The following is a 26,300-nucleotide window of genomic DNA, read 5'->3' as shown; positions in this document are numbered from 1 at the left end:
AATATTCCCGATGTCATTGACTAAGTGATAAATTTTCCTCTTCAGAAACATCTTTGACAAGGTCTCTGTCTGATGTAATGTTGCTGTGAAGGAACAAACAAGCCGATTCTGAATATGAGTACGTCTTTCTTTTGAGGAAGAGTGTCTTTATTGCTCACATGTGACCTACTTTTTGTAAACTTTTTTTCTGTATCTTAGCAACTTTTCGAATTCTTTTAATTTCAATTTCAACAAGTATGTGGTTGTTTATGCTGCAGAAGCGTTGCGCTCTCAGTGAATAAAATATATCGTTTTAACAAAGGGCAATTCGTATCCCTAAACTTGTGACCTCACTTAAATTAATTTTCTTCTAATAATTCAAGGCATTTATTTCTTTGGAGTTAATAGCACATTGGTCTGAAAGTAACCACTGCTAGGCTGGATTTCTGGTAGTAATGGAAATGGCATTCAGTATTGTTATTTAAATCCTTTGGTATACCTTCTGAGTAATGCTAGCCGAAACAGAAAAACTAACATTGGTCCAATGAAGCTACAATTTATGACCTGAATATAAGATATCGTCATCGGACCGATCTTACCTTTTCTGTGTGGGTGAAATACACCAAAGGAGAAATTTGCAGTACGTACTGTGAAAAAGGACATGACCCTATTAGACAGAAGACGTTTCGGGTCATTCGAGTGAAGAAGTTCAACGGCCCAATCTTCCATCGGTGTCTGTTTCTTGGAAACCAAATTGCGTTATCGTGTCATGATCAATCGCCAATTGACTGACAGTACTGTCGATTAATATTGATTGTGACAGCAGAGACTTAATATAACCGGACCATAAAAAGTGGACTATAAGGATAAAAATAACACGACTGAGGATACGAAAGGCATTTTGGAAACAGTTACCTCTACCCGCGAAGAACTTTTTATTCCAGTTAAAAACGAGTCCACCATTTTGATCTTAACTGTAAAACACAGATTGAAACCCTTCACCGTTTTTTCCTCCCTCGTGGACAAAGTCGTACCATTATTTTCTAAGAATGCTTTGGTTCGGAAATAAAACGGATTGTGTGGGGTTAGATAGTCACAAATTCTCAAATGAAGTCGGTGAGCATCGCTGGACCAAGTGCACGTAATTTAGAGAACGAGCTTTTGCTATAACTCTACAGAACGCTTTCTGGAATCAGAAAGGGTTCGATAGAGTTTAGCAAAGTTCCAGAAAGTACACCGTACAACCACTAATGATGGCTTCTCCTGTAGTACCCTCCATTTCGCGTATTATTTACAGTCGCGATTAACAAAAACTGTCTCTTGTCGTCTAATGGATGCGAATGGCATATTAACTTGAGCTACGTGACGCCTAACAGACTATCAATGTAAGTACAGTACACAATTGGGCGTCACTGGTTGCTAGGTAACAGGTTAATGCATGCCTGGTTCAGGGGGAACTTGACGCCATGATAGTAGGAGTAAATAGCTAGAAAGGTAGAGTAAAGATGAGCGCAAAAAAAAACACATCTAGTCTCAAATATCCAGAAGTTTTAGTCACATAACTAAGCATAGCACAGATCATGTCCTTTATCCAGTGAACAGTTAATCTTTGTGGATTCTAAAAATACTGCCAATAGGATTTTCATCGCTATGTATGTCACTTTATTTATGCCAGATTTATTCTGCAAATATGGGCTCATGCACAGTTTCCTGTTGTGTTAATAAACCACAGAATTGGAAAGACAATTCTGTGTTTTATTGACACAGAATTGTCTTCCCAATTTTTTTTTTTTTTTGTTTGCTACAGACACTTTAACAAATGCAGCGAAAAGCAAAACAGGAATACCCGCGATGCTGAGCTATTTGTGACATATTGCGATTAAGCAAAGCAAAGCCTTCGACAAGGTAGTCCATCAGAGACTAATCAACAAACTGCATCACTATGGTCTCAGAGGACAAGCACTAAACTGGATTGAAAACTACTTGGAAGGTAGAGAAATGTCCGTGACATTTAAAGGTAAAACCTCATATCCTTTCAGTCCTGAAATTGGTGTCCCACAGGGTTCATCCTTAGGCCCGCTATTATTTCTTATCTACATCAACGACCTGCCAAGCACCCTTGGAGCCTACCAAATCAAGATCAACGTATTTGCAGACGACATAAAAATCTATAAAGCAATTCGCAGTACCAATGACTGCATCATCCTAAACGAAGCTCTTCAACGAGTTATTCAGTGGCTGAAGGAGAACAAAATGGCAGTCAATGAAAACAAGTGTGAGCTGATGAGCTTTGCTAATGCACACAAGAAAAACAAACTTAATTTTTCTTATTGTATCAACAACAAAGCAATCAAAAAAGTGAGTACAGCCAAAAATTTAGGTATCTTTATTAAAGAATCATTTTCCTTTGATGTCCATGTCTCTAACATTGTAAAGGCAGCTAGCAAAAAACTAGGTTTCCTGAAAAGAATTAACCGAGACTTCAATCAGTTGGCACTTTTCATCTTTCTTTACAAAATCAATGTTAGGCCAGCCCTAGAATTTGCCTCACAGGTCTGGTCCCCACATGTTGCGTACCAAAAATTAGAAATTGAAAATATTCAAAGGAGAGCAATCCAGTACGTTTGCTTTAAAAGTGGCCTTGAATACTATGAGAAATCCTACCAAGAGTGGTGTGTATTCTTTGGACTCGAAACGCTGGAAAAAAGAAGAGATAAAGCCGATTTACTCCTTCTTAACCAACTATTAAATGGTACCCTGAATTGCCCTCATCTCGTCTCACAAATAAATTTCAACGCTCCGACAAGAGCGCTAAGAAACCATCCACTGCTGAAACCATCCTATGCGAGAACAAATTATGGATACTACAACTTCTACAACAGGACTGCAAGATCAATGAACAAAGCAAATATTGAGATATTTGGTACCCCCGGACACTTCAAGAGGCAACTGAAATTGCTAACCTCATCCGGTACCTGACTTAAAATAGACTCTTCTTTTAAGTTCTAAGACTCTGATTGTGTGTGAAGAAATACCAGTGCTCTGCCTGCTCACTTAAATAGGACGGATGAGTCCTTTTATTTATTTAGTTTTATTTTATCTGTACATATACTTTTTTCTTTACTTTGGGAAATGTATACTCCAAGCTTTTTGAAGCTATGTAATAATTCTTTGTAGCTGCACCCTCAGGCACGTTGTTTGCTGTTTTGTAGCTGTTAATAATAATAATAATAATAATAATAATAATAATAATAATAATAATTAGGACGGAGGGATGGGGGATCCCCCAAAGGAAAACCGGAAACTTAAAAAGGTAATAGTTACAGTTCGCTGATAAACATTTCATTTTTTATACTGAGTTTTAACTGGAGGATGTTTAGTTATAAAAACTCGGGAGTGCGTTACATTTCGGGCACGTTCGATTTGTTTTTTTATTTCTTTTTCTGTAATTAAGAGAGGTGAAAAGTAAATGCCTAATTATCATCTTGTTACTAATTAACTAATAATATATAAAAAAAATCGTTTTCATATTACTACAAATATCTCAACAACATATTTACTAAACTTTGTTTAGTTATTTCCTCCTGTATTTTTAATAAAAATTTCAAACGCAACACGTATTTCAGGCTCATCTATGATTTAATAAAAAATTAGCAACATGTGTCTGAAATCGATGCAGTCAGTGTTTTACTTATTTTACTTTACTTATTTCCCACAGAAATTTAATAACAATTGAAAGATGGCACGTATTTTACGTTTTGGCTGATTATTATTATTAGCCATATGGTAAAAGGAAGACCGAGGCTTATGCTGCACCAGCCAAAAAGAAATTTTTTGGATTATCCCGAGTGTGTGAGAGAGAGAGAAGTAGAAAGGAATCACCAGGAAAGTGAAGAATGGTGATATCCAGCTCAGGACCCTGGGTGTGCCAAGCCCATGCTCACCAGAAGCAAAAAGTACTAATACAAGATTTATATATTTATTTAAAAAAAAAAGATGATCAAAAAGGCAACCAGTTCCTATGTGCGAATTGAGAATATTTATTTTCTGTGCATCCTCCGTATTGCCCATTCATTCTTCTAATCAGCGCAAGGCAACAAATAATATATAGAGCTTCGGTTATAATATGGGCAGCCCATATTTCTTCTCCTCGTACATAGTATGTATGAGGAGAAGAAAGAGGAGGAGAAAAAATAAATTTGCCGGATTTCTATGTCTGATTTTAATGAAATTTCGGATGGTCGAACAAACATATCTAAAAAGGCTGAATCTAAAATTTCATGGACCGTCCACTGGAAATAGAGCATTACATGCAGACGGACAGACATGGTGAAGATACTAGACGCTATACAAATTGCGAACAGCCTAATAACTGAATCAGAACAGATTTTATTTGCTCGGAATTGTTTAGAACCAGACAGTACAAAAAATAAATAAATAAATAATAAATAAATAAAAATTGGGTTTTTACTTGGCGATGAGGTAATTAAGAAATCTGAAGAATTAAATCACAGAATCTCCCCTAGATTAATAGTGGTGGCATTCTTATTTGTGATTAGGTGGGAGTTTCAAAATTATCCGCTAGAAAGAGTTGGAATAAGTCAATAGGACCATAATCGGATGGAAATATTTAACTCTTTTTAAGAAAGGATTTTGGTTTGGACAAACTTCGGTGCTAAAAAGATAAATAAATAAAAAATAGAATTATTGGAGCATTTAAAAAAATGGAATATAAATGTCTGTTATCAAGAATACTGTTTGCAGTACTCATTCTTCTTCACATATCTGAGTGATGAAGAATCAAGATTATGGATTCTTTGCTTACAACTCGGTACATAGTATATTAGAAAAACACCATACAAATGCATGGAGCAGAGGAGCTCCACTCATTCCACCGAACAGCAATGATTCGCTTTCTACAAATGAGGATAACGTTTCACCCCTCTCGTGTATTCAGTCGTGAGATCCGAATAACATCGCTCAATTTCCCCGATAGGAGAGGACCGAGTCGGTGTTCCTGATAGCATTTCGACCTAAGCTCAAATGCCGTATTGGGTTGAAAACAAGTGTGTGCAGGCCGCTGCTGCTCCGTGAACCAATTCCTGCAATATATCACGGCCCATTACCGTGCTCGAATATGGGGAAGGAAGAGTTACCATGATGAAATCCGCTTATATTGCATCCGAGATGTCCTATCATCCACGTAGTCCTAAGTAACTCTTCCCCCCCCTCTCTCTCCAGTATCCTTTATTTGCCAATATCACAGCTTGCTTTCCTGTTTTATAATGAATACAGCATGCAGTAAATACTTATATCAATGAAATGGCTTGTGGTTTATCGTCACCGTGCTCTAATGAAGGCAGTATGTATTAGCACATTTATTCAGAATATCTGTTTATCTGCAGAATGAAAAATGACTTCATTCCTATGGACAATGAATTCGTTCTCAATTATTTGCCATGTTCACCCACCGAAAAGAGATGAAGAGTTTTGTAATCAGATAATTGGCACCACGTGAAACATACAGCATCCCAGAAACTCAAAAGACAGCAGTAAAAAATAATACCAAGGATTAGGTATGTCATTGGAAGTATTTAAAATTGATGACTGGCAGAATAAGATATAATTAAATGCAAAAATCCACGTTGGTATTAATCATTCGCAAATCCAGTTCTGGATTTGCAAATAATTTTGTGCTGGGCAGAAACCAGTCAAAGTAGCCATCTTGAGAACGATTTGCATTTTTCAAATGTTTAAATAATCCCAAAAATTGGAAAAAAATTTATTATTATTATATTTATTTTTTTAAATAGGTCTCTACAGTTTCAGCATACAACGAAACAGTTTTTGGACGAAGTCTGAGAATGGAATTTGCTTCGGCCATTCCTCTCGAGCATACTGCTTATATTTAAGCAGTATTTATATATAAATCATGTTGGTAGTTTTCAGAAGAGAGAAAGTTTTTGACAACTTTTTCACGAGAAACTTGTATCAAGAGGAATTTCATAGGCAGCAGATAGATTTGCACACACTGTTACTGTAAAGTTTACCCTGCACAGAGTTATTTAAATAAAGTATCAAACATGCTGCAATTTTAACAGTATTCACACTTTCGACATCAGATTTGCGTAGCCAGTCTGAGGCATTTCTTTGACTTGAGGCTTGGCTATGTGCGCATAGTAGCAATCTGTCTTGTATTCTTGGAAACGCTTCATTTTAGCAAATCCCAGTTCGAAGCAGAAATTTTATAAGTCATCTTTAAAATCATGTAGGTTTTCAGAAAAATTCTTTGCCACAATGTCCCATAACCTCTTGCAGCATTTCTCGGCTCATCTATTGAACTGTCGGATGTAATTCAGAGCGGGTTTTGAACTATTCTCACATAAAATTGATTGTATAATAAATAAACAATAATAATGTATAAAATAAATCTCTTTCATAATAATTTAGAAAAGCATAGCACTCAGCAGAAACATTAAAAAAAAAAAAAAAAAAAAAAAAAAAAGACGGGCTGCACTTCAATAACCTAAATGTCTGACTGTTAACATTATACGTACTCATACCTGATGACTATTTTTATAATTCAATTTATAGAAACGTGAATAAACGAATATTTAATTTTCTCCTACATTAACACCAATCAACTAAAATCCTGGTTTTAACAACTACACTAAGGAAATATGCGATTGCTTAGCCATTTCAATTAAACTGTTCGGATGTGTTTATGATGGGCACGTAAAAATCAAGACAAGAACTGATGATAGAACCAAGGGCAGAACGAGTATTATTGGCAACGCCTTGAAAAACCATTTTGAGACTCTTCTACTCCTCAATCAACATTTGCTGCCACCCCTTTTTGATCACAAGTGTTTCACAAACTATGCGGTGTTGGACCTGAACAGAACTATGCCATGAAGGAACCGAGATATTCAATTGTCAAACTGGAGAAATTCTATCAAATCACTCTCCACAGCAATGGTTTTTAACCTTCCAGCAATGGACCACCTTTAAACAGAACAAATTTTACGCGGACCACCAATATCTTTTAAACCTTCTGATTTTTATTAAAATAGCAGAATTAGTTTTATTATTGTGAACGTGATAATAGCGTGGATTCGGATAGATACTGACCATTGAAACATTCTTCTCATAAAAATAAATTGAACTAGCATTTATTTTTTAAAATACAACCATCTGTTCAATGCTCAAGGATTTGGTTTGGTTTTGGTTTTATTGGCGCATTAGCTACTAAGGCTATAATGCGCCAAGACCATGTCATTTATAAAATAATTTAAACTTTCAGTGACCTAATTAGTTAGGTCACTATGTCAAGAAGTATAAGAAAAATGTAGATTTTATAAACGAGTAAAAATATTTATTGACTTTAAAAATCTAAAAATAGCAGACACATTGTCATTGTCGGATAAAATCTGACTGAGTGTATATGGCTCAGTCAGATGATTAAAAGCGGTAAGACGGATACTGCTAAAAACTGGACATTCGATTAAAATGTGTCTAATTGATAAAACTGTGCCACAAGACTCACACATAGGAGGGTCATCAGCCCTCAGCAAAAATGAATGAGTTAAATGACTGTGTCCTATGCGGGTCCGGGCAAGAACAACTTCCTCCTTACGATTCCTGCGCAGACTAGACTGCCACGGTTCAATTACAGGCTTTATACGATATAGTTTATTTCCAGTCTGTCTATTCCACGAGTCCTGCCATTGGGAGCGTATTTTCTCGTGTATTCTTTGCCTGTAGTCTGTATAGGGGACTGACAGGCAGCGATTATTTCTGGGAATTGCTGATTTGGCTGCGGTGTCAGCCAAATCATTTCCCTTAATCCCAATGTGGCTAGGAATCCAGCAGAAGCGGATATCATATTCACGTTCACGGAGGAAGTGAATCTTCTGCTATATGCTAGACAGAACTGGATGAGAATTAAATCTCACGGTTATTAAAGCCTGTAACACACTAAGAGAATCAGAATATAAAATGAACCGTTGGTTTTGGCATTTACTGATGTGATCCAAAGCTAACTCAATAGCGTGCAGCTCTGCAGTAAATATACTGCATTCAGAGGGAATCTGCTCCGATGTAGTGGTCTCTCTAAAGACAGCAGCAGATCCCAATGCTCAAGGAACCAGATTAGCAAATAGTGTCATAGAGGATCGTATCCGAATGGGACAAATATGCAGAGCTTTATGATAGGGGGAAACCAACGACAGAAACATATTTCCAGTGTAGTGCTTAAAGTCCAAGTAAAACAAGGACCATTTGGAGTTCTTTGGTAAAGGAAGTGTTGGGTAGTTACGAAAGTAATCCGAAAGGGGACATGATCTCGCAGCACTTTTTTAAACCTGATGAACATATGGATTGCAGAATAAGTGCATCTTCGTATTCCGAAATCCAGGAATAGGAATTTCCTGCTTTGGCTGGCATTAGAGGGAAACGGAGGGGAAGAAGAGTTCCTATTCTCTCTAGTGCCATCACGGAAGGCATACAGGAAGAGCCATCTTGTGAGTACTTTCCGCTGGTGGCGAAACTAAGAAGAGATGAGAGAATGTCGGAGAAATGCTATAAAGGTGCTTTCAGACCTTGAAGAAAGAGAGACTACCGGGCCTGACTTCAGCGCAGGAAGCAGCAGAAATGAAAAGGCAATCCTATCCTAATATTCTCAGGTTCACTTTTGAATATTCATTTGCAGTCGCACAAGTAATTTAAAACTGAAATTGCATTTTTAACATTGCTTTAGTATTTTACTAACTGTAATTAAACTGCTGGCACGTAATAATCTCGCGTCCATTTTTTTCTTCACACAGCAAAGCATTCTTCTACAAAAGCACTCCCAAAAACTGTGATTTTCGCCCTTTCACGTTGTACTGCAACAAAGATTACAGCGGGAGAAAATATTCATAACGCTGAATTTTAGAATCGAAAAATTTCGAAAACATCGTGATTAGTTACAGGGTCCGTGCTTCTGCTCAGAAGTTGTTAAATTTGTCCAATTTGATAGCCAATTTGAGATCACAATATTGACACAAAAGAACATGACACCATTAATATTACGAATAGTTTATATTTACCGGACATACTGATCATAATCGGCAGTGTACTCCCATACCGGCTGAAAAGATGAATTTAAATCCAGTCAGTGAATCGAAAAACTTTCTTTTCACATATTGCTGATTGTCTCGGCGGAAAAAGTACAAGATTTTACCACAAAATTATAGCCGACTAAAACAGAAGTCAGAATAAATACAGTTGAAAGTAAGACTCCGCGCAAGACATAACACCGAACTCGTCATCACTGTTCTGGGAAAGCCCAGTTAAGTGGCCGATTATCAACTGAGCGGAATGGAGTAAAGATAAGAACTGGCCAAGACATCAAGAATAGAAACTCCAGCTCAGTACGAGAATAAGCCACGCCGTGTGGTAGAGTTAACATCGTGGAATGCATTTTACCAGTGTCCGGAAGTGTGTCAGGACGGATGTTCCAATGTAACCGCCAATTGCTATGAAGTCAATAGTCAAGGATTACTCTTAAGAGAATGTAGTTCAAAGACACTTCATTCATTCTCTCTCTCTCTCTCTCTCTGAACCTGAGGTCAGAAACTGTGAAGCCTAACGAAGATGCCTCAATTTACTGCCCCTGATCCTCGAAATCACTGTTCTAAGTAGCTGCGCAACAAGGATTGTGACAGCAGAGACTTAATATAACGGGACCATAAAAAGTGGAGAAAGGCGACTGCAAAGTGATTTCAAGGATAAAAATAAACAGAAAGATAAAGTTTCAGAGCGATTAGAACCGCTCTGAAACTTTCTCTCTCTCTCTCTCTCTCTCTCTCTCTCTCTCTCTCTCTCTCTCTCTCTCTCTCTCTCTCTCTCTCTCTCCGTATTGAAGTTGCATGCCTTTCCAGTTTCTGAGGTATGCAAAACCACCGAGCTATTGTCCATCCATCGCTCCCGTTTCGCAGACAATATTCTCATTGCGATGGACGTCTGTCTCCACTATGAGTAGAGACAGACGTCCATATACAAACTGAGGAGAACAAAAGGGAAAAAAATAGGACAGGGCCTGTTAATAGTAAAGTGAGGCCTACGTTTTCCACTTCAATATATATTTTTTAACGAAAGTGAAAAATTATATGTATAATCAAAACAAATGTTGAAGTGCAACAAAATTATTTTAATCATTTTGCTGTACTTTCTACATTTTAGCACATTAATGGCTGATTACTGTTTTGATTTTGCTCGAATGCGAAGATGTATTGCCTCTGTAAATTGTGTGTATTCTATGATCGCTGGATGAAAAACCTGAGCTTCCGGGAATTGAGAGGGGTAACCATAAAGTTTTTGCTTCAGACCGGATCTTGTTCACGACGTGAAGAAAGCCGATAAAAATTCCTCCCATCTTTGCGGGATTCGAACTTAAGCCTTATTCACACCGTGTGGAAGGACAGCGATCGTAACCACTGTGTTACCGCGGGTATCAACAGCCCGATTAATGTTAGACCACACTGAGATTAAGGCTAGCGGGTGATGACACTGGGCAAATCTTCTCAACCGCCAATCTCCGTGTACAGCACAACTGCAGTAATTGAGTACTACTATTATAGTTCTCCATAAAAAGGCCTGTCAGTAAACTGTGCACGTGACCACACGATCTTTATTATGCACTAAGCAGAGTACACGAACTAAGGCTGCATATCCTTAGTTGCTTTGGAGCAAAATCAAAACAATAGACCGCAAAACAACATACTGAAATGCATAAAGTACAGTAAAATTATTAAAATCATTTTTTTTGCTGTAATTTATATACTGTATTTATTTTTGTTAGACAATTTTTCACTTTTGTAAAAAACAAATAAAAAGGGCGCACATGTATAATTTAATGTAAGTCCATTGTTTAGAAAAATCTTATATAACGAAGAACTAAATTACTATATACACTGTGCTGCCACTTTATTAGGTACACCCCTGCTGTGCATACATAGTTTGTCCCACAATGTTGCCAGTCACGTGATCACAGTTGTGGATATAAACGCAGCAGAACAACCTGTCTAGTATCAGTTAAGCGTACAAACTGTAGCAACAATGGGGAAAAGGAGTGATCTAACGAACTTCGAACGTGCAGGATAAAGCATCTTTGAAACGGCAGTTCTCTTGAACTTTTCACTCACCACAGTTTCAATGGTGTATCGAGAATGGCTCGACGAATAGAAAACATCCTCTCAACGGCACTCCTGTGGAAGAAAATCGCTTGTTGATGAGGGAGGTCAGAGGAGGATGGCTAGAATTGTGCAAGCAAACAGACGGGCCACAATGTCGCACATCACGTCAGAACAAAATATCGCAAAGAAACACTAGTCGCACTTTGTCGCGAATGGCTACAACGGCCGACGGCCACATCGCGTCCCTTTGTTATCAATGAAGAACAAGAGAGCACGCCTCCTGTGGGCACAGCAACACCAGCACTGAACTATCGAGGATTGGAAAACAGCTGCTTGGTCTGACGAGTCGGAAGTGCCTGGTGCATCATGTTGATGGAAGCCTCAGAATTCGGCGAAAATTCAAGCTGTTTTGAAGGCTAAAGGAGGCTCAGTGTATAGACTGTTGTAGTGTTCTTGAATGTTGATCACATCATACACGAGATATGCAGCACGTTTTAGTTGAAGATAAAGAGAATATACAAGTTGTAATGTCATAAAACAGGAAACTGCTTCAACATTGGCATCTCACGCGTCTTATCAACCACGTAGCCGAGTGGTCAGGGGCGAGAGTGCAGTAGCGCAAGCTCTTTGAGTGGACTGTGGTTCAAGCCCATGACTGCTAAATATAATTAACGATTGCATTTATGATTTATTGTAAACTTCTGTGACCTGGTGGTCGTACCGGTGTAAGAACAAGAACCATTTAAAGAAGCATTCCACGATAGTGGAAAATACAAAACTCAGCGAAGTCAGGAGTCGTCCTGCGTCGGAAATTTCAGGAATGCATGGAATGGGCGGAGGGAGGGGGGGGGGTTGATCTTCCAGAGTGCTCTATCTTGCGACTTTGATGTTGTCCAGGAAAAGGATGACAGGCCGGAGAGCAAATAACCAGCTGAATTCCGTAGGAGGTCCGGTCAGCCATAGTGGATACTGGAAAGCCTACGGAGGATTCTCCTTCTGTAATGGGAGTCTTGTACGGAGGTATGCATACAGCAGTGGAGGGACTGGATCAGTGGCATCATCTGAATCGAGAGAGAGAGAGAGAGAGAGAGAGAGAGAGTTCGGTTTGTACGTTGTCGCTGCGAAGAGATAGTGTTTGCAAATAAAAGCCCTTTTTAGCGTTTGAAAATAAGTTCCATTTTTAGTCTGATAATGATAAAACAGCAAAGCTCATGTAGGAGGATAGAAAAAGTGAGAAACACGCAATTTCGAAAAAAAAAAAAAAAAAAAAAACAGGGTTAAAAAAAAGCATATCAAAATAGAGAATCGTAAAATCGAGATTTCAGTGTATTAAAACACAAGCAAGTAGAGCCACGGGTTGCCAAAATATTCTCCCCTTAAAAAGAGGATTGCCCATCACGATGACACAGGTAGTTTCTGATGTTCCAGCCAGGTGAGATTACAAACAAGTTGATTTACTTCTGTAAACAAGTAAATTTTCAAAAACCCTTATTGCAAAGGTGGTTCAACCCTTGTAGTTCCAATACAACGCGACAAGATAAATGTTATCACTTCCAAACTGTCTAACTTCAGAGTTATTGATTTTTTTAAACTGCTGTCAATAAAAGAGGATAGTCCTCACGCAAATACATCTCTCTCTCTCTCTGGCAACACTTCTAAAGGTAAACATAAGCGTGACAGCAGATTTCACTCGATCGCAATGAATCTCGCTTAGCACCATAGTTACAAACGCACAGTCCCATTGCAAGTTCAAGTTTACACAAACAAACAGCAAGCATCATCCAATATCTCAACTACTGCTAGAGGTGAAAAGAACAATATACAATCGCGCAACTGTATTTAAGTTTATCTATTAGCCCACTGATAGCTCAACTTAAACGCAGATGTATCTTCGAACGTGCGGCGTCACCCATACAATTTTCTTCATCTAAAAAAAAAGAGAGCAATTATTTTAATGTTGTAATGAGTGTGATCAGAAAATGGAGTTGGAGGAAAGCGGTTTTGTGTCGAGAATAATAAACACCACATCATCATCAGTCGAGTTTCCCGTAACTGAGTGACAAGATAATAACAGGTTCTGATGCGCTTCCTTATAATTTATAAGCGGCCACCAAGAGGATTCATCAGAATCCGTCTGTCACCTCTGCAACCCACCACAAGCAGACAGCACGATGAGGGGAAACAGGTACTGGGGGTACGAAAGTGATTCCTCACGGGGAAGGTTCTTCGTAAAGGTGCCGAGTTATAAGAATGACAGTATAGCCAAAAAAATAAGAAAACAGAAGAACCGTTCGAGAAACAATCGCCAGGACTTAGGTGGACGCATTTAAGGAATTAAAAAGAAAAAAAGAACTAACAATATTTGCTATGCTAGCGAGCACTATGACGCGAGTGGGAATTACTTGAGGCCAAGGGGAAATGCTCACTCCTCCTCCTCCTGGCCTTGTCCTCGGTTTTCCATTTTTTTTTTTTTTTTTCGTTTTAATTATGTTTGGGAACTAAGGCTTCCCGCGACTCTCATTCTCGACCTTGACCTGCATCATACGTACCCGAAGGATCTAATGGTCGCTTTTTTTTTTGACTTGGACGGTCAGCCTTGGAAGAAAAAAAAAAGTATGTAAAAAGAATTCACTGCCAGCATTGCTAGGATTAGGGGAAAAGAAAAAAGGTATGCGTGTTTTTCCGCCATCTTTTTCGTTCTTTTCTTTTTTCTCCCCTCTTAACGCTCGCGTATTTTTCATGTTTGTTCAGTGGCCCGATTGTTTTGATCTTTCGAATCTGGACTATATTACTTAATTAAGGAGTACTTCAATGATTTAACAAAGATGGCGCAGATATTCTGCCGAAATGTTTCTGAGATGTTCTGCAGAATTTTCTGAGTGGCTTTTGGAAGTAGATTAGCATACCGGACTTATTTCTTCCCCATTCTCTAAAACAGGAGGATTTTCTTATCAATATTCTTATGGAGTCAAAGGGGTTGGTAACTGTTACAGCTTTTTATCCTGCCCTGCTATTATTGTTAGAATGATAGGATTTGTGAGATTGATTCATTGGTTCTACAAGTCAAGTTTTGTTGGAAGACTGCTGGAATTATTCGAGTAATATTAGCATAGTAAACGTAATTTTGAGAATTACAGTTACTATTCTAATTGGTTATCATCTCCAATGATGTCTACAAAAGATTTTCTGGAAGAGGAAAATAAGGAAAAAATTCGTTATATAATGATTCTGTCTCAAAGTGTGAAACTAAAGATAAAATGTTTGCTGTTACAGTTACGTTTATAAAAAAAAAAAAATAAGACAAATATGAATTATAAAATATAAATGCTATATATTGTTCGATATTATTAAAAGCTTTTGTGCATTTTCTCATTTGAAATTAGGGTAGTATAAGCGATAAATTTTCTGTTTGCAGCCGTGAGAGAAGACAGGATGCCCGGTGGGAGAAATTCAGGAGCAGTCTACAATCTTTACAAGGTATATATATATCTATCTATATATATATATATATATATATATTTTTTTTTTTTTTCAAGGATATTAGAATCCCAATAGAATCTGTGGAGTGACAGACTCTCACTATAAATTCATCAATACTGAATTAATGAATAAAAACTCGCAAAAATAATCTTTGTTTTCAGTTTTCTAAATTTTTTTCGAAATATTAATGCTACCAGAGGACCAGGAAAAACTAAACGAAACAATATACTTTTCCATGCAAAATTTGGAAGATATTAAAACTCTTTAATATGTCCAATAGCAATACCACATTGCAGTTAGTATAAGCATATAATACAAAAACATTTACAAACAGTTAAGTTTGGAGGTAATAATAACTGACATTTACTGAAGGTTTGGTGTGCATAAAACGTTGGTCACATGACGCTGTTTGGACCCATGCGAAAGTTTTGTGTGCGCTAAATTGCCGGCAAATGATGTCAGTTATATTACCCACATTTAATGGCCGGTAAAGGTTTGGTGCACGTGACTCTTAGCTTCATTCACAGCAGCGTGGATCATCCTTGGGTTCTTTCCCCAAAATGCATGTTACATTCAGGTTTCAAGTAAAAGTATTTCAATTTCCTTGTGACAGAAGTCAGGAAAACATCCCCACAAAAATTAACTTTACGGTTATCATCAACAGACTGCAGGTTAATCTGATGTGAAGTACAGTTAAAACAAGGGGAAAAAGAACGCAATTAAATTAGCTGTCTGTTCAAAGGAATGTAAAAGCGCACACTTTTCTTAGAACGGAAGACTGGGCCATCTGTTTATTTAAACATCTCGCAACTTCACTTCCGCGGTTTTTAGGCTAGAGAAAAAGGAAGATAAACACTTAAAACGTGAATTTAAGTTTAATTTAATTAACTTCAAAGGCTCTGCACCGTTCCTTGATATGCTTTCGTGATGCAATACATTTCATACTTTGCTACTCTTCTGTGTATATATATAAAAGAAAATTAGGTTCGATTCCCTTTGCACGGATGCAACTTTTTTTATGCCCCTCGAGTTAGATTTGAGTCAGTCTCGGATGAGATAACAGGGCTTGTATGAAACTTGGATTTTCTCCATCATAGCTAAGCCATGAGATATGTACATTAATAAATGTTACATTCTGTGATCCGCCGTCCCCGATATAAACACTGGTCACCTCTACGAAACTCCACACTGCCTTTACAGATATCTCTGCAATTTGGGGCTGTCTGCTCGGAGAAAACTGACCACTTTGAAATACGCTCAGTCATAATTAAGCAAAAATCTCACGGAATGTATTAAACATGTAAATTGAAATATTGTCTCAATCTAATAAAAACCGTGTAACTCGAAACCCAATAATATTTATTTATTCATCTTTTAACCGTAATTTCCAGTCTGGATTCTAACTAAGATTACTTCTTTTCTTCTCAAATGGCCGCCCTTTGACATTACCTTCTAATTGAGCTCAACGGATAATACTGCAGTTTCCACTTTCTTCTACAGCGAAAGCTGAATTGAAGGACTCAAATAATCTTAAAAAGTTTTAAAGCGTGACGAAAATTAAGAGAGTAATACTGTGGCAATTTATCGTAAGTGAACCATCTTGCAATTTTTTCACCATTGTATCTTTTTCTATGGGGTTCTTCCTCCTTAAACGCACTTCATTCATTCATTTTATATTGTTTTATAAAATTCAAGTGACGCTTAATAAAGTTCTCACTTCACTCGGTCTATAAATATTCCCCAGAAAATGGAAAGCTGGTGTCTAAGACAAGGACAAATCTCAGGTGGGGGAGAGATTTAAAAAAAAAAAAAAAAAAAAAAAAAGCAATCATTCCTGATATTAGTGATTATTACTAAAAGTATAATTCTATACATTCAGATAGTTAAGTTTTTATAAAGTCGATATGTAAGACACTGAATGATTGCAGCATGGAATCTCAATTAATAACCGTATCGTCGAAAGTCATTTAAATTCACGTTGGAGATTTCAGGTTGGTAACTTTTATGGTGGACTCTCTGAAACTCATTTTTGTCTAAAGAAAAATATAATGTAAGTGGAACACATCCAGAGCAAGGTCATGAGGAATTGTTCAGATGCATGCAGTGTGACCTTCGCTAGCATGATGCTTGAGAAATTTCCCAAAGACCTATAGTCTATCCTGAGAAAGCTCGTGTCACCGGAAAAAAATTGCAGCATCGCTTATAACTAAATTAGTGCGTCTGCAGGACTAAATTTGGATTTGGTAGGAATCAAGTGCAATTGATTGACACACGGATCCATAGAGTCTGACATTATTATGAAAGTATGTGATAAGGTATAATGCCAATACAGCTGTGTTAAGCTGAACTTCATCTAATGATTTGGGTGTATTCTGAAACGTACACTTTTCAGAATACCGAAATTATTAGATGAAGGAATTTCGTGTCACAATGATAAAATATACGACAAAAGCACCGTGGGTTAGTTTCGTCGCTTGATACCGGATTTTTGAAGTCTCCACATTCTATTCCTGTTGTTGATCCTGCAGTCAGCAAGAAGAATCGGACCTTCGACCTCCTCCTGTCTCATATGCAGCTGAGAACGAAGCCGGAGAATGAATAACTAGTCAAAATTGACAAAAGAGGGAATGCAAAGGAAAATTATTGAAATGTATTGTAAAATACATTGCAATATTGGGTTATTTAGAAGAGAGGAGATTTGATCAAATCACATCTCAACACAAGAGGGAAACATTTAAATTGAGGGAATAATTACAAAACAGATGTCCGAAAATTTTCCTTTAGTCAAAGGGTGATTTTGTTTGAATAAACTATCTACTCTTGTGAAAGTTGCAGGTTTATCCAAATTTGGATTGCACAAATATCTGAAAGAAATGGGTAAATGAAGACACCGATTACTTTGTTTCTTCTTTTTGCGGATGCGACATAAACTTGTTTCCTAGCATTATTTTGCCAATACTGATACTAAATGGTATAAAACTTTTCACAATATTCTGTCAGTTTTTTAAAAAAATGAGAGTGCGAGAACCAAAAATATGAACACACTCAACTGGAAGGGGATAGACACCAGTATGAATCCTTTCATGGCAATAGCCTCCCCTCAAACGGGGTATCAGTTGACGACGAAAATTCCTGAATCTCAGATAACAGGAATCCGTTCATGGAGCTCAAGTATTGCAATATGCCTGACTGTAATTCTCCACTCACCAAAATGAGGAAGCAGATCGTGTGCAATTGCTCATGATCTGCTTCCTTATCTCTTCCTGATAACACACAGCATTTCATCCTCACCCGATCTCCAAAGCAATAAGTTTGCTAACACATCCCATCCGCACAGTGGGAGCAAAATCAGTTCAAGTTCTTAATACATCAAAGACTCTTTCAGAACATGTCATAACTCCCCTGTGGGGAGGGGGAGGGAGAACGCTCGAGAACCACTGCTCCAGAAGATCAGTTTGAATGGACTTAAAGGCTGCTTGTCGATTGATTCGAATATGTCATGCGAATCAGTCAGTTGTCATTCCGAATTAGTTGTTGACTCCTATACTTCTCTATAACCTCAGCACAAAAAAAGACCATTTTTTGTGCTGAGGTTATAGAGAAATAGACTTGTGGTCACTTTGTTCAAAGGCCGCTTTTCTTGAACGCATCAAATTAATCTTTCCTATAGCAACGGTTTTCAATCTGAGATATGATAATCTCTACGGCAAAAATAAAAGTATGTTTTGATACATTTTCTGCTTAGCAGTCTTCTCCCCATGACTTTCTATTTCAAAATATTGCCTAAACAGTATCGTCTGAACAACTTCAAAAATGGTTATGTACCGAGTGGATAATATGCACTGAAAAGGAGATCGATTTCAAAGGGTTTCGTATGATTCTGCATATTAGAACCATTTGAAACCCTTTGCAGGTACGAAAGAACTTAGGCATGGTTCAGTGCGGTTTCTTCAGAAATCTTTTTTCTGTACTTATCACGAATAACTTATTTTGACCCAAAGTAATAGAATTTTTTTTATTTGTTGCTCATCTTTTCGACCAGTGGTTCCCAGCTTTCGTAACTTGAGTAACACTTGGAATTATATAAATATAACAAAACATCAACCACGGATCCCTTTTGATTCCTAACTTCACTGGCGGATCTCCAAAATTAAAATGTCGCTTATCCCCTGGGCTACATACATACATACACCGACCACAGTTCTAGACACTAGTGTAATTAATTTAAAATAAAACAATAAAAATACAGAGTAAAATGTGGTTGTGGTAATTTTGTAAATCTGTTGGTAGTTTTTAAGCTATTGGTTCAACTAGCCATGACCAAACTTTTTATAACATGTCGCTCTGCACTGTATGCGGCCTGCTATAAAGGTATAATCATCGATTCGCTGATCCTGGGAAGCATTTTATATTAATGTGATTTCAAAGCATAGATCCACAACACGGATAATTGCAGGCTCAAATGTATATACATGAATGATGAAGCTAACTACTGCAAACCATTGTTTACTAGGAAGATATGAAGTGGAGTGTAGGGGGGAGCTTTGGTCATGGCTGGTTTAACATGAAAAATAGACCATGGTAGGTACGAGCATGCTTTTCTGAAGCAGATTTTTGTTATTCCCTCAGGTAAAATACAAGAAACAGAAAAAAGGGCAGAAGAATGGCCACCTACGGCAAGAGCAGACACCAAAGCCCCAACAGCGGTATCCAACCCAGGACTGGGCTAACGGCCAGATCCTCAAAACAGCTCTCACTAGCCCTGCCGACGTCATGCATCTACGTCATCAACTAGAGAACTGCGTCACGAGTTCACGCGATCGTCAGATGCCTACCGAACAGGCCGTGGCTATGATTAGCCAGCTGATAGAGTGCGACGACTTCGAGGACGTAGCAACTTTACGGAATCTTCAGGAATTAATGGACGCCAAGGCCGAACTCAGCGACAAGCTCTGTCAGATTGGAGACAATATAGTCTACAAGCTCGTGCAATGGACCAAGCGGCTGCCCTTCTATACTGAGCTTCCTGTGGCCGTCCATACTCAGGTAATAAAGCTTGCTCGGACTACTCAAAAACCAGATTTGGAATACCCAACAGGAACGAATACGCAACTCTGTTCCATTCAGTTTTTCTATTCTTCCCAAATTCGCCACTTTTATTTTCAGGAAATATTTTTATTAACCATTCTTCATCTTCACAGACAAAGCTGACCCTTATTTTGCTGTCCAATTAACAGTCTTATTATATTTCATGCGAATATTCAATATTTCTAATACGAGTTTATGATGAATGTATAAAACCTATACTGACGCATAAATTACTGTAAAATAACTCATTTAATCTTCCAGTAATAATTAATAATTATTATAAACCACACAAAAAAATCTATAGCTACAGTGAAAATACATACATCTATGGAAAATGGAAGAAGAATCTCTAAGCGGTGCTTTCAAAATCGTGAATCGAAATAAATTGGTTAATGCATACAGTTCGCTACATTTCAGGCGTATTAGTAAATAATAATAATTCATGATTTGTAACGAAAAAAAAAAAAAGTAAGGACTTATGTGCGAACTGCGACCATTTCGTTTTGCTTTTCTGCGCATCCGCCACATTGATCACTCGTTCCTCCAACTAGCGCAATATTCAGAGCTTCAGCCACATTTTACGATAGCCTACGCATCAAAAAATAACAAGTAAATAATTGGCAGATTTATATTGGCCCGATTTTAATTCAATTTGAGATGTCTCGACAAATCTTTCTAAATGGCCCAAATGCTAAAAAATTTCATGAAAATCTATCCACTAGGAGCTTAGTTATTACATGTGGACGGACGGATATGAAGACAATGGGCACATATATGCTAACGTGCTTAAAAGTATGCCAATAAGGGTACTTCGGGTTTATCCTCACGCATATCATATGGCCATATCGTCCTTTGATGGCAAAGGACAATGTGGATCGTCCATCTTAAGAGTACATCTTATAATTAGTACTTATAATTTTGTTGGATAAGACTGTGAACACAAGAATTATTTGGGGTAGGGTAAACACACGAGCATTGTGATCTCATAGCTCCTCTTCAATTTTTGGAAATAATGTTAACAGTAATTACATGATTAAAGACCAGAAAACCTATGTTTTATAAATAATCATTCATTGGTTAAAAAAAAAATTGTAGAATTACAAACAAAATGAAAATGTCTTTAAAACTGAATTCAAATTTTATAAAAATAATTAAAAGAAAATCGCTTACACGACGCATTTTATGATGAATCTATTGTATTAAATTAGTAACTATTATTCAACGTTTCGAGACGTTATTCTTATTCCTTTCTTCAGAAGATACTAATAATATTATTAACACAAATCAAACTAGAAAAGGTCTTCTGCTTTCATTAGTGTATTTAGAAATGATCTGATTGACAACCTGTACTACTTTACTATAGTAAATTTATTTCAAAATATGTTCAAAATAAGAAGGCATAAAGATGAAGGTGCTATTGTTCCTTAATTACACCTCATATGGTCACTTATGAATAGATCATTTATAAAAAAATAATTTGAAAATGTCTGAAACGTACCATTGTAGACGTTTCTTTTAAACTTAATATACGTACATAAATCATTTGCTAAATTAAAAATCAATCTCTTTAATTTTTAAGTCTATAAATTAAGATAAATATATATAAATTACGTAGTCCCCTGAAGATAGAAACTCAGACGCTTGCGTTGGTCTAGGAGATTCAACGTGAACATCTGTTCTAGGAGGGGGATTGAAAAGTTCGTGTCCTGAGTATGAAAGGATATTGGTACAGCGTTAAAAATTTCTGTACTTAATCCATAATACTGGAAATAGTAACCCGCCAAGTTCCATGCAGTTTCAATGGCGTCTTTGTTTATTTACTGGTCCTGAAGTCAAAGCTGTGTGAATGAAGAAAGATGGACAAAAATCGGTCACCGTGCAGTCATCCAATATTTGGGTGACTAACGCCAAAAGCAATTCATGAGGATATGATTCATCGGGGAGGATATCCTTTCCTGTTCCATGGTTAAGAAGTGGGCAGCAGAATTTAAACGAGAGGAGAGCCTGTAGGATAACCAACGCTGTGGAAAACCTACTGCGACCATCAACACCAGAAGTTGACAGATGTGCATGATCTGGTGATGACTGATCGACAGTTCAGTACATCGCCAGGGTATCTCATATGAACGTGTGTACCACGTAATAACAGAAGTCCTCGCCATTAAAACGGTGTCAGCACAATGAATTCCAAAGTTGTCGATAGCAGATCACAAAAGTTGTCAATTGAACATTGTTTCGATTTCCAGAAGATCCAGCAAATTTCCTTGCAAGGGTTTGTGATCATAGATGAGACGTGGGGATGATATCATGGATGAGACTCTTTCGGCTAGATACAAAGAAGCAATCTAAACAGTAAAAACAGCTCTTATCACCCTCTACAGAAAGCTAAATCGAGTCCTTCTGTGGCAAGGTGATGGCTTCCGTTTTTTGGGATGATGGAATACTGCTAATGGATTACCTTCAGAAAGGCCAAACAGTCACAAGGGCATATTACGCAGACCTTGTGAGGCGTTTACGTGAAAATATCAAAGACAAACCGAGGAAAACTCAGTAAAGGAGTCTTGTTCCACCATGACAATATTCCTGCTCACAAGTCTGTCAGTGCCATGGCTTCACTACATGAATGCTGCTTTGAAATCTTGAGCCATCCCCAGTATTCATCAGATCTAGCACCATCGGACTTTAACTTATTTCTTAATTTGAAAAAAAAAAAAAATAAATAAAATACCTGGCTGGCATCCATTTTTCTACAGTGATATCACTGCTTCAGTGGACACATTCCTGGAGGCCACAGTCTTTTCAATTACATTAACTGTAACACTCCTAACACATTGAGTCCTCCAACACATTGAGACTTCCAGAGTTTGGTGGAAGGAACTCGAAAGAAATCCTTGGAAGTCGTGACTTACCTAAATACAAAATAGATTCTCAAAATAATAAAGGGGCTGCTAAACTTAGTCTTCTGAATGTAAAAAAAGCACATTGGTTTTATATAAAATTGAACCCTTTATTTATGATCAGGAGTTTCATAAGCACAGTATTTTCAATTACATTAACGGTTTCTAATTCAGAATGATTGAAGTATTAGATATCAAATATCTAACACTGATCAATCGTGTTGTGTATCTCCTTTATAATTCAGCATAAAATTTAAATTCTAGTTTCCGTTTGCAATTTCAACGATTGTGAAAACAAATATTACGTTTAAGTAAATTCAGCAATTTGAACAATCAAGCAATATTCATGTTATTATTCTTGACTAAAACAGATCTTTTATTTTCAGCTTCTTACACACAAGTGGCACGAGCTGCTAGTACTAACTACCTGTGCGTATCAAGCAATCCATAGTGTCCAAGAGGTATCGGATCCTGAATCGGAACTACAGGTGGAGATATCCACTGGACTAATGACTTTACAAAACTGCCTAGCGGCCATGATGGGCCGACCTATCACTCTGGAACAACTACGGCTAGAAGCAGGCCCCCTAGTGGAGCATCTAGCCGGACTCACTGCCACGTTTCGGAGGATGGTTTTGTTAATAGAAGAATACGTGTGTCTAAAGGTGGTCATTATGCAGAGCCAAGGTGAGTTGAATGCCATGTCATTGTCTGACCATTGTATTGGATTTTTTTCAATGTTTTCTCGTTATGACGTAATCCGTTTGTTGATGCCATGAGCTATCCTCCTGTATAATTTCTGGCTAGTAAAATTCATTAAAACAATATATTCTAAAAATATAAAGTACCTTATGAAAAGTATCGAGATCTCTGTTGAAGTGATGGCAGATCGCAAGTGGGAGGTGCATATTCCTGCACAGATCACGTTCACTGTTGATAGGGCACGGTTTTCACTTAATGGATAATGGATCATTGCACATATTCACAAGCATTATTGTAAACATATTCACTTGGTACCTTCATGAAAATGAAAAAATCATATGATCAATGATGTGAATAAGAGAAAAATGACTTGTACAGTTCCATGGAAGCCACGTGACTTCAGTGACTTCATTCACTACAGTAGCTTTCTCTTGATATGACGAACTGCTTTTTTGGTGGAACTGTTTTCTCATGCCACCATCACTTAGTATTTGGTGGAGAATTGCCCATGGCAACTTCAACATCCTTAGTACTAAGATAACAATTAAGAATAACGCAAATTAATTCTAGAGAACCGTTTGTTTTCACTAAGACACTTGAATATTGGACGGCTTGAATCCACTAGCTGAACGTTGTATTTATTATGAATTCATGGCTTAAATAAACCAATACGTATGACAGTCACATTGGATTTTCAACTGAATCAATTTTCTTTTCTTTTCTTTTCCATAGAAGATGTCCAAAGTCAGAAGGCGCTCGAGACCATACAAGAACGCTACCTAACGGCATTGAGAGTATTCGTTGAGAACCGCTTTCCTGAACAACCAAATCGTTTTAGTGACCTGTTAGCTCGCGTGCCGGAAGTACAGGCGGCAGCAACCCTTTTGTTGCAGAGCAAGATGTTTTATGTACCCTTTTTGTTGAACACCAGCATCAGCAGGTAGCAATTCCGACGATTAGATCCAGTGGGTTTTTGAAAGCTAACGATAGAGGGCGTTACTGTGATGATAACTGTGGGCAGTTGTGAAAAGTGACGGTGACCCTCTTCCCCTCCTAGAAGGCCATCTCGACTGTGATCCGACTGACGGTCCCTCTCCCCTCCTTCTTGCTTCGGGACCAAAGTGACTATATCTTAGTGCTCAGGAGCGGCATCTCTCACCGCTAGAGGGCTCTCTCAGAATAATGAGCAACGCGGGCAGCGAACATCAGCTTAAATGGCGGGCCCTTCGCTAGTCAGCTGAGTCCAGTAGGTGGCTGTGTGAGATCGGAAAAGTACACGCCCAGGCCGGAAACTCTCTCCTGTGCAATACACGGACCGCAAGAGTGTATACGACGTGCATTGACCCAAGTGATATTTCTTTGGATAAGTTCTCCTTGGCCGGACTTTTAGCTTTATCTTCCTGCTCTGGCAGATTAAAGTAATTTACACCTCTCAACCGACTTCCTCTCTCTTTCTTTCTTTTGTTTATTATCAGAAACAAATGCACTACATGTCGGCAGAATACCCGTTCTTAGTACGCTTTGTTTTTTGTTTAATTTGAAATCGCTAAACACTTTATATAAATCTTTTACTCAAATTGATTCCACACGTTATTAGAAATCCAAATGTCTCCATCATTCACAGACTTTCCGTTCTGGTTGGCATAAATAAGTTTACGACACGCATTCTAACTTGATAATTGCTTCTTAGTTGAGATCTTCGGATATCATCTACATGCACTTAATAACCATGCAAGCCATCTACTGGCTGGTGAACTGGAGCAGGTAAGGTATGCATTGGTTTACAATGTGGAACGCCAAAATTGGGAGTGATAAAGTGGGTGATGATCTTGGGTTTAACGTTCAATTTCAGAATTTTATTGCTTTACTTCAAAAAAATTAACTAAGGTATTCAAAAATAAATTTCTTGTGGATTAAGTAGGCCAGGCAAGGAGATGGTTGCGTGGACATGTTAATGAACACACTTAACAAACACCCTGACCTACAAAAAGGTTGACAGTTACGAGTTCAATTCCCTCATAGTGAGATTGGCTTTCCATATCGGGCTATGCAGTAGTGAAATAGAACAAGTTTTGAAATTAAAATAGGCTGAGCGGTGTAATTTGTCACCTCTCTTAGCATACCATTACGTTCACTCAACCCTCCCTTGACGTTATGTGATGTAAAACTGAGTAAACTTGACCTCTCGCTCTTCTAAATCGACAATTATGTTAATGATTGTTTTGTTATGTGCGCGTATTTTTAAACTTTCCTGGTTTTATTGAAATTGCTGAAGGCGTTCTTGTATGAGATTGAATAACTTTCTCTAAAGCTTCGACCATGTAGGGGATTCCTTTAACATCTAGTGTCGTTCTCCTTTCTAGCCGGAGTGTAGTGGAATTTTTAGAGGTCTCGTTTTTCAGTCGATACTCCAAGGAACCCCTAAACGATCTGACATCATCCGAATCAAACTTAAAAATACTAAATATCAAACTACGTCTAACAAAAAATATGTATTTTTATCAGCTTAAAATGTTTCCCCTTAAAGAGGATATCCAGCCCAAGTAGTTCATTTTGGTCGTTACATAACCAACATTTAACCCGGTTCGCACATCAGTCACTGCCAAAGCCATGGGCATGAAAATGGGGAAGGGAAAAGAACTGCCATCCCCTAGATTACTTCATGCACCAGATGGACAGGCACTGTATTCCCACGTACCCCTACCCGAGAAAAATTTCTGGCAACGCCCATTACCATACCGCCATGTGTGCTCACGATTACAAGACTGTCTGCTGCGGAGTGACTGATTGGCGAGACACATCCCCTCCCTGTGAATATGGATATATGCCCTTGTAGTGTAGCCTTAAAAACCAAGATTTGCATAAGTTATTTATTTATTTTTTAATGTAATGACATAGATCTCTCATAAGGAACGAACATTTCGCCTCTGAAACTTCCACTATTTCAAATGAAAAGCATTTCCCTATTTATATCAAG

The 26,300-nt window shown here is 37.8% G+C and overlaps 1 protein-coding gene across 3 annotated transcripts in view; it reads left to right on the top strand.

The window, feature by feature from the left end:
* LOC150089567 (uncharacterized) overlaps positions 1-24,759 on the top strand; it is a 366,068-nt gene extending 341,309 nt beyond the window's left edge. For all 3 annotated transcript variants that reach the window (XM_090389544.1, XM_090389546.1, XM_090389545.1), the window contains exons 4-7: positions 14,572-14,633; positions 19,266-19,682; positions 23,008-23,308; positions 24,056-24,759. In XM_090389544.1, coding sequence (XP_090245670.1) covers positions 14,572-14,633; positions 19,266-19,682; positions 23,008-23,308; positions 24,056-24,267 — 992 coding nt within the window. In that variant the 3' untranslated portion in view covers positions 24,268-24,759. The remainder of the gene's footprint in view (positions 1-14,571; positions 14,634-19,265; positions 19,683-23,007; positions 23,309-24,055) is intronic.
* The last annotated feature ends 1,541 nt before the right edge of the window (positions 24,760-26,300 follow it).

This window comes from Mastigoproctus giganteus, chromosome 2, assembly GCF_048544385.1.
Source record: "Mastigoproctus giganteus isolate SK-2022 chromosome 2, ASM4854438v1, whole genome shotgun sequence".
Lineage (NCBI taxonomy): Eukaryota > Metazoa > Arthropoda > Arachnida > Uropygi > Thelyphonidae > Mastigoproctus > Mastigoproctus giganteus.
Note: the sequence above shows the minus strand (reverse complement) of the source record. Positions and strands in the feature narration are given on the sequence as shown.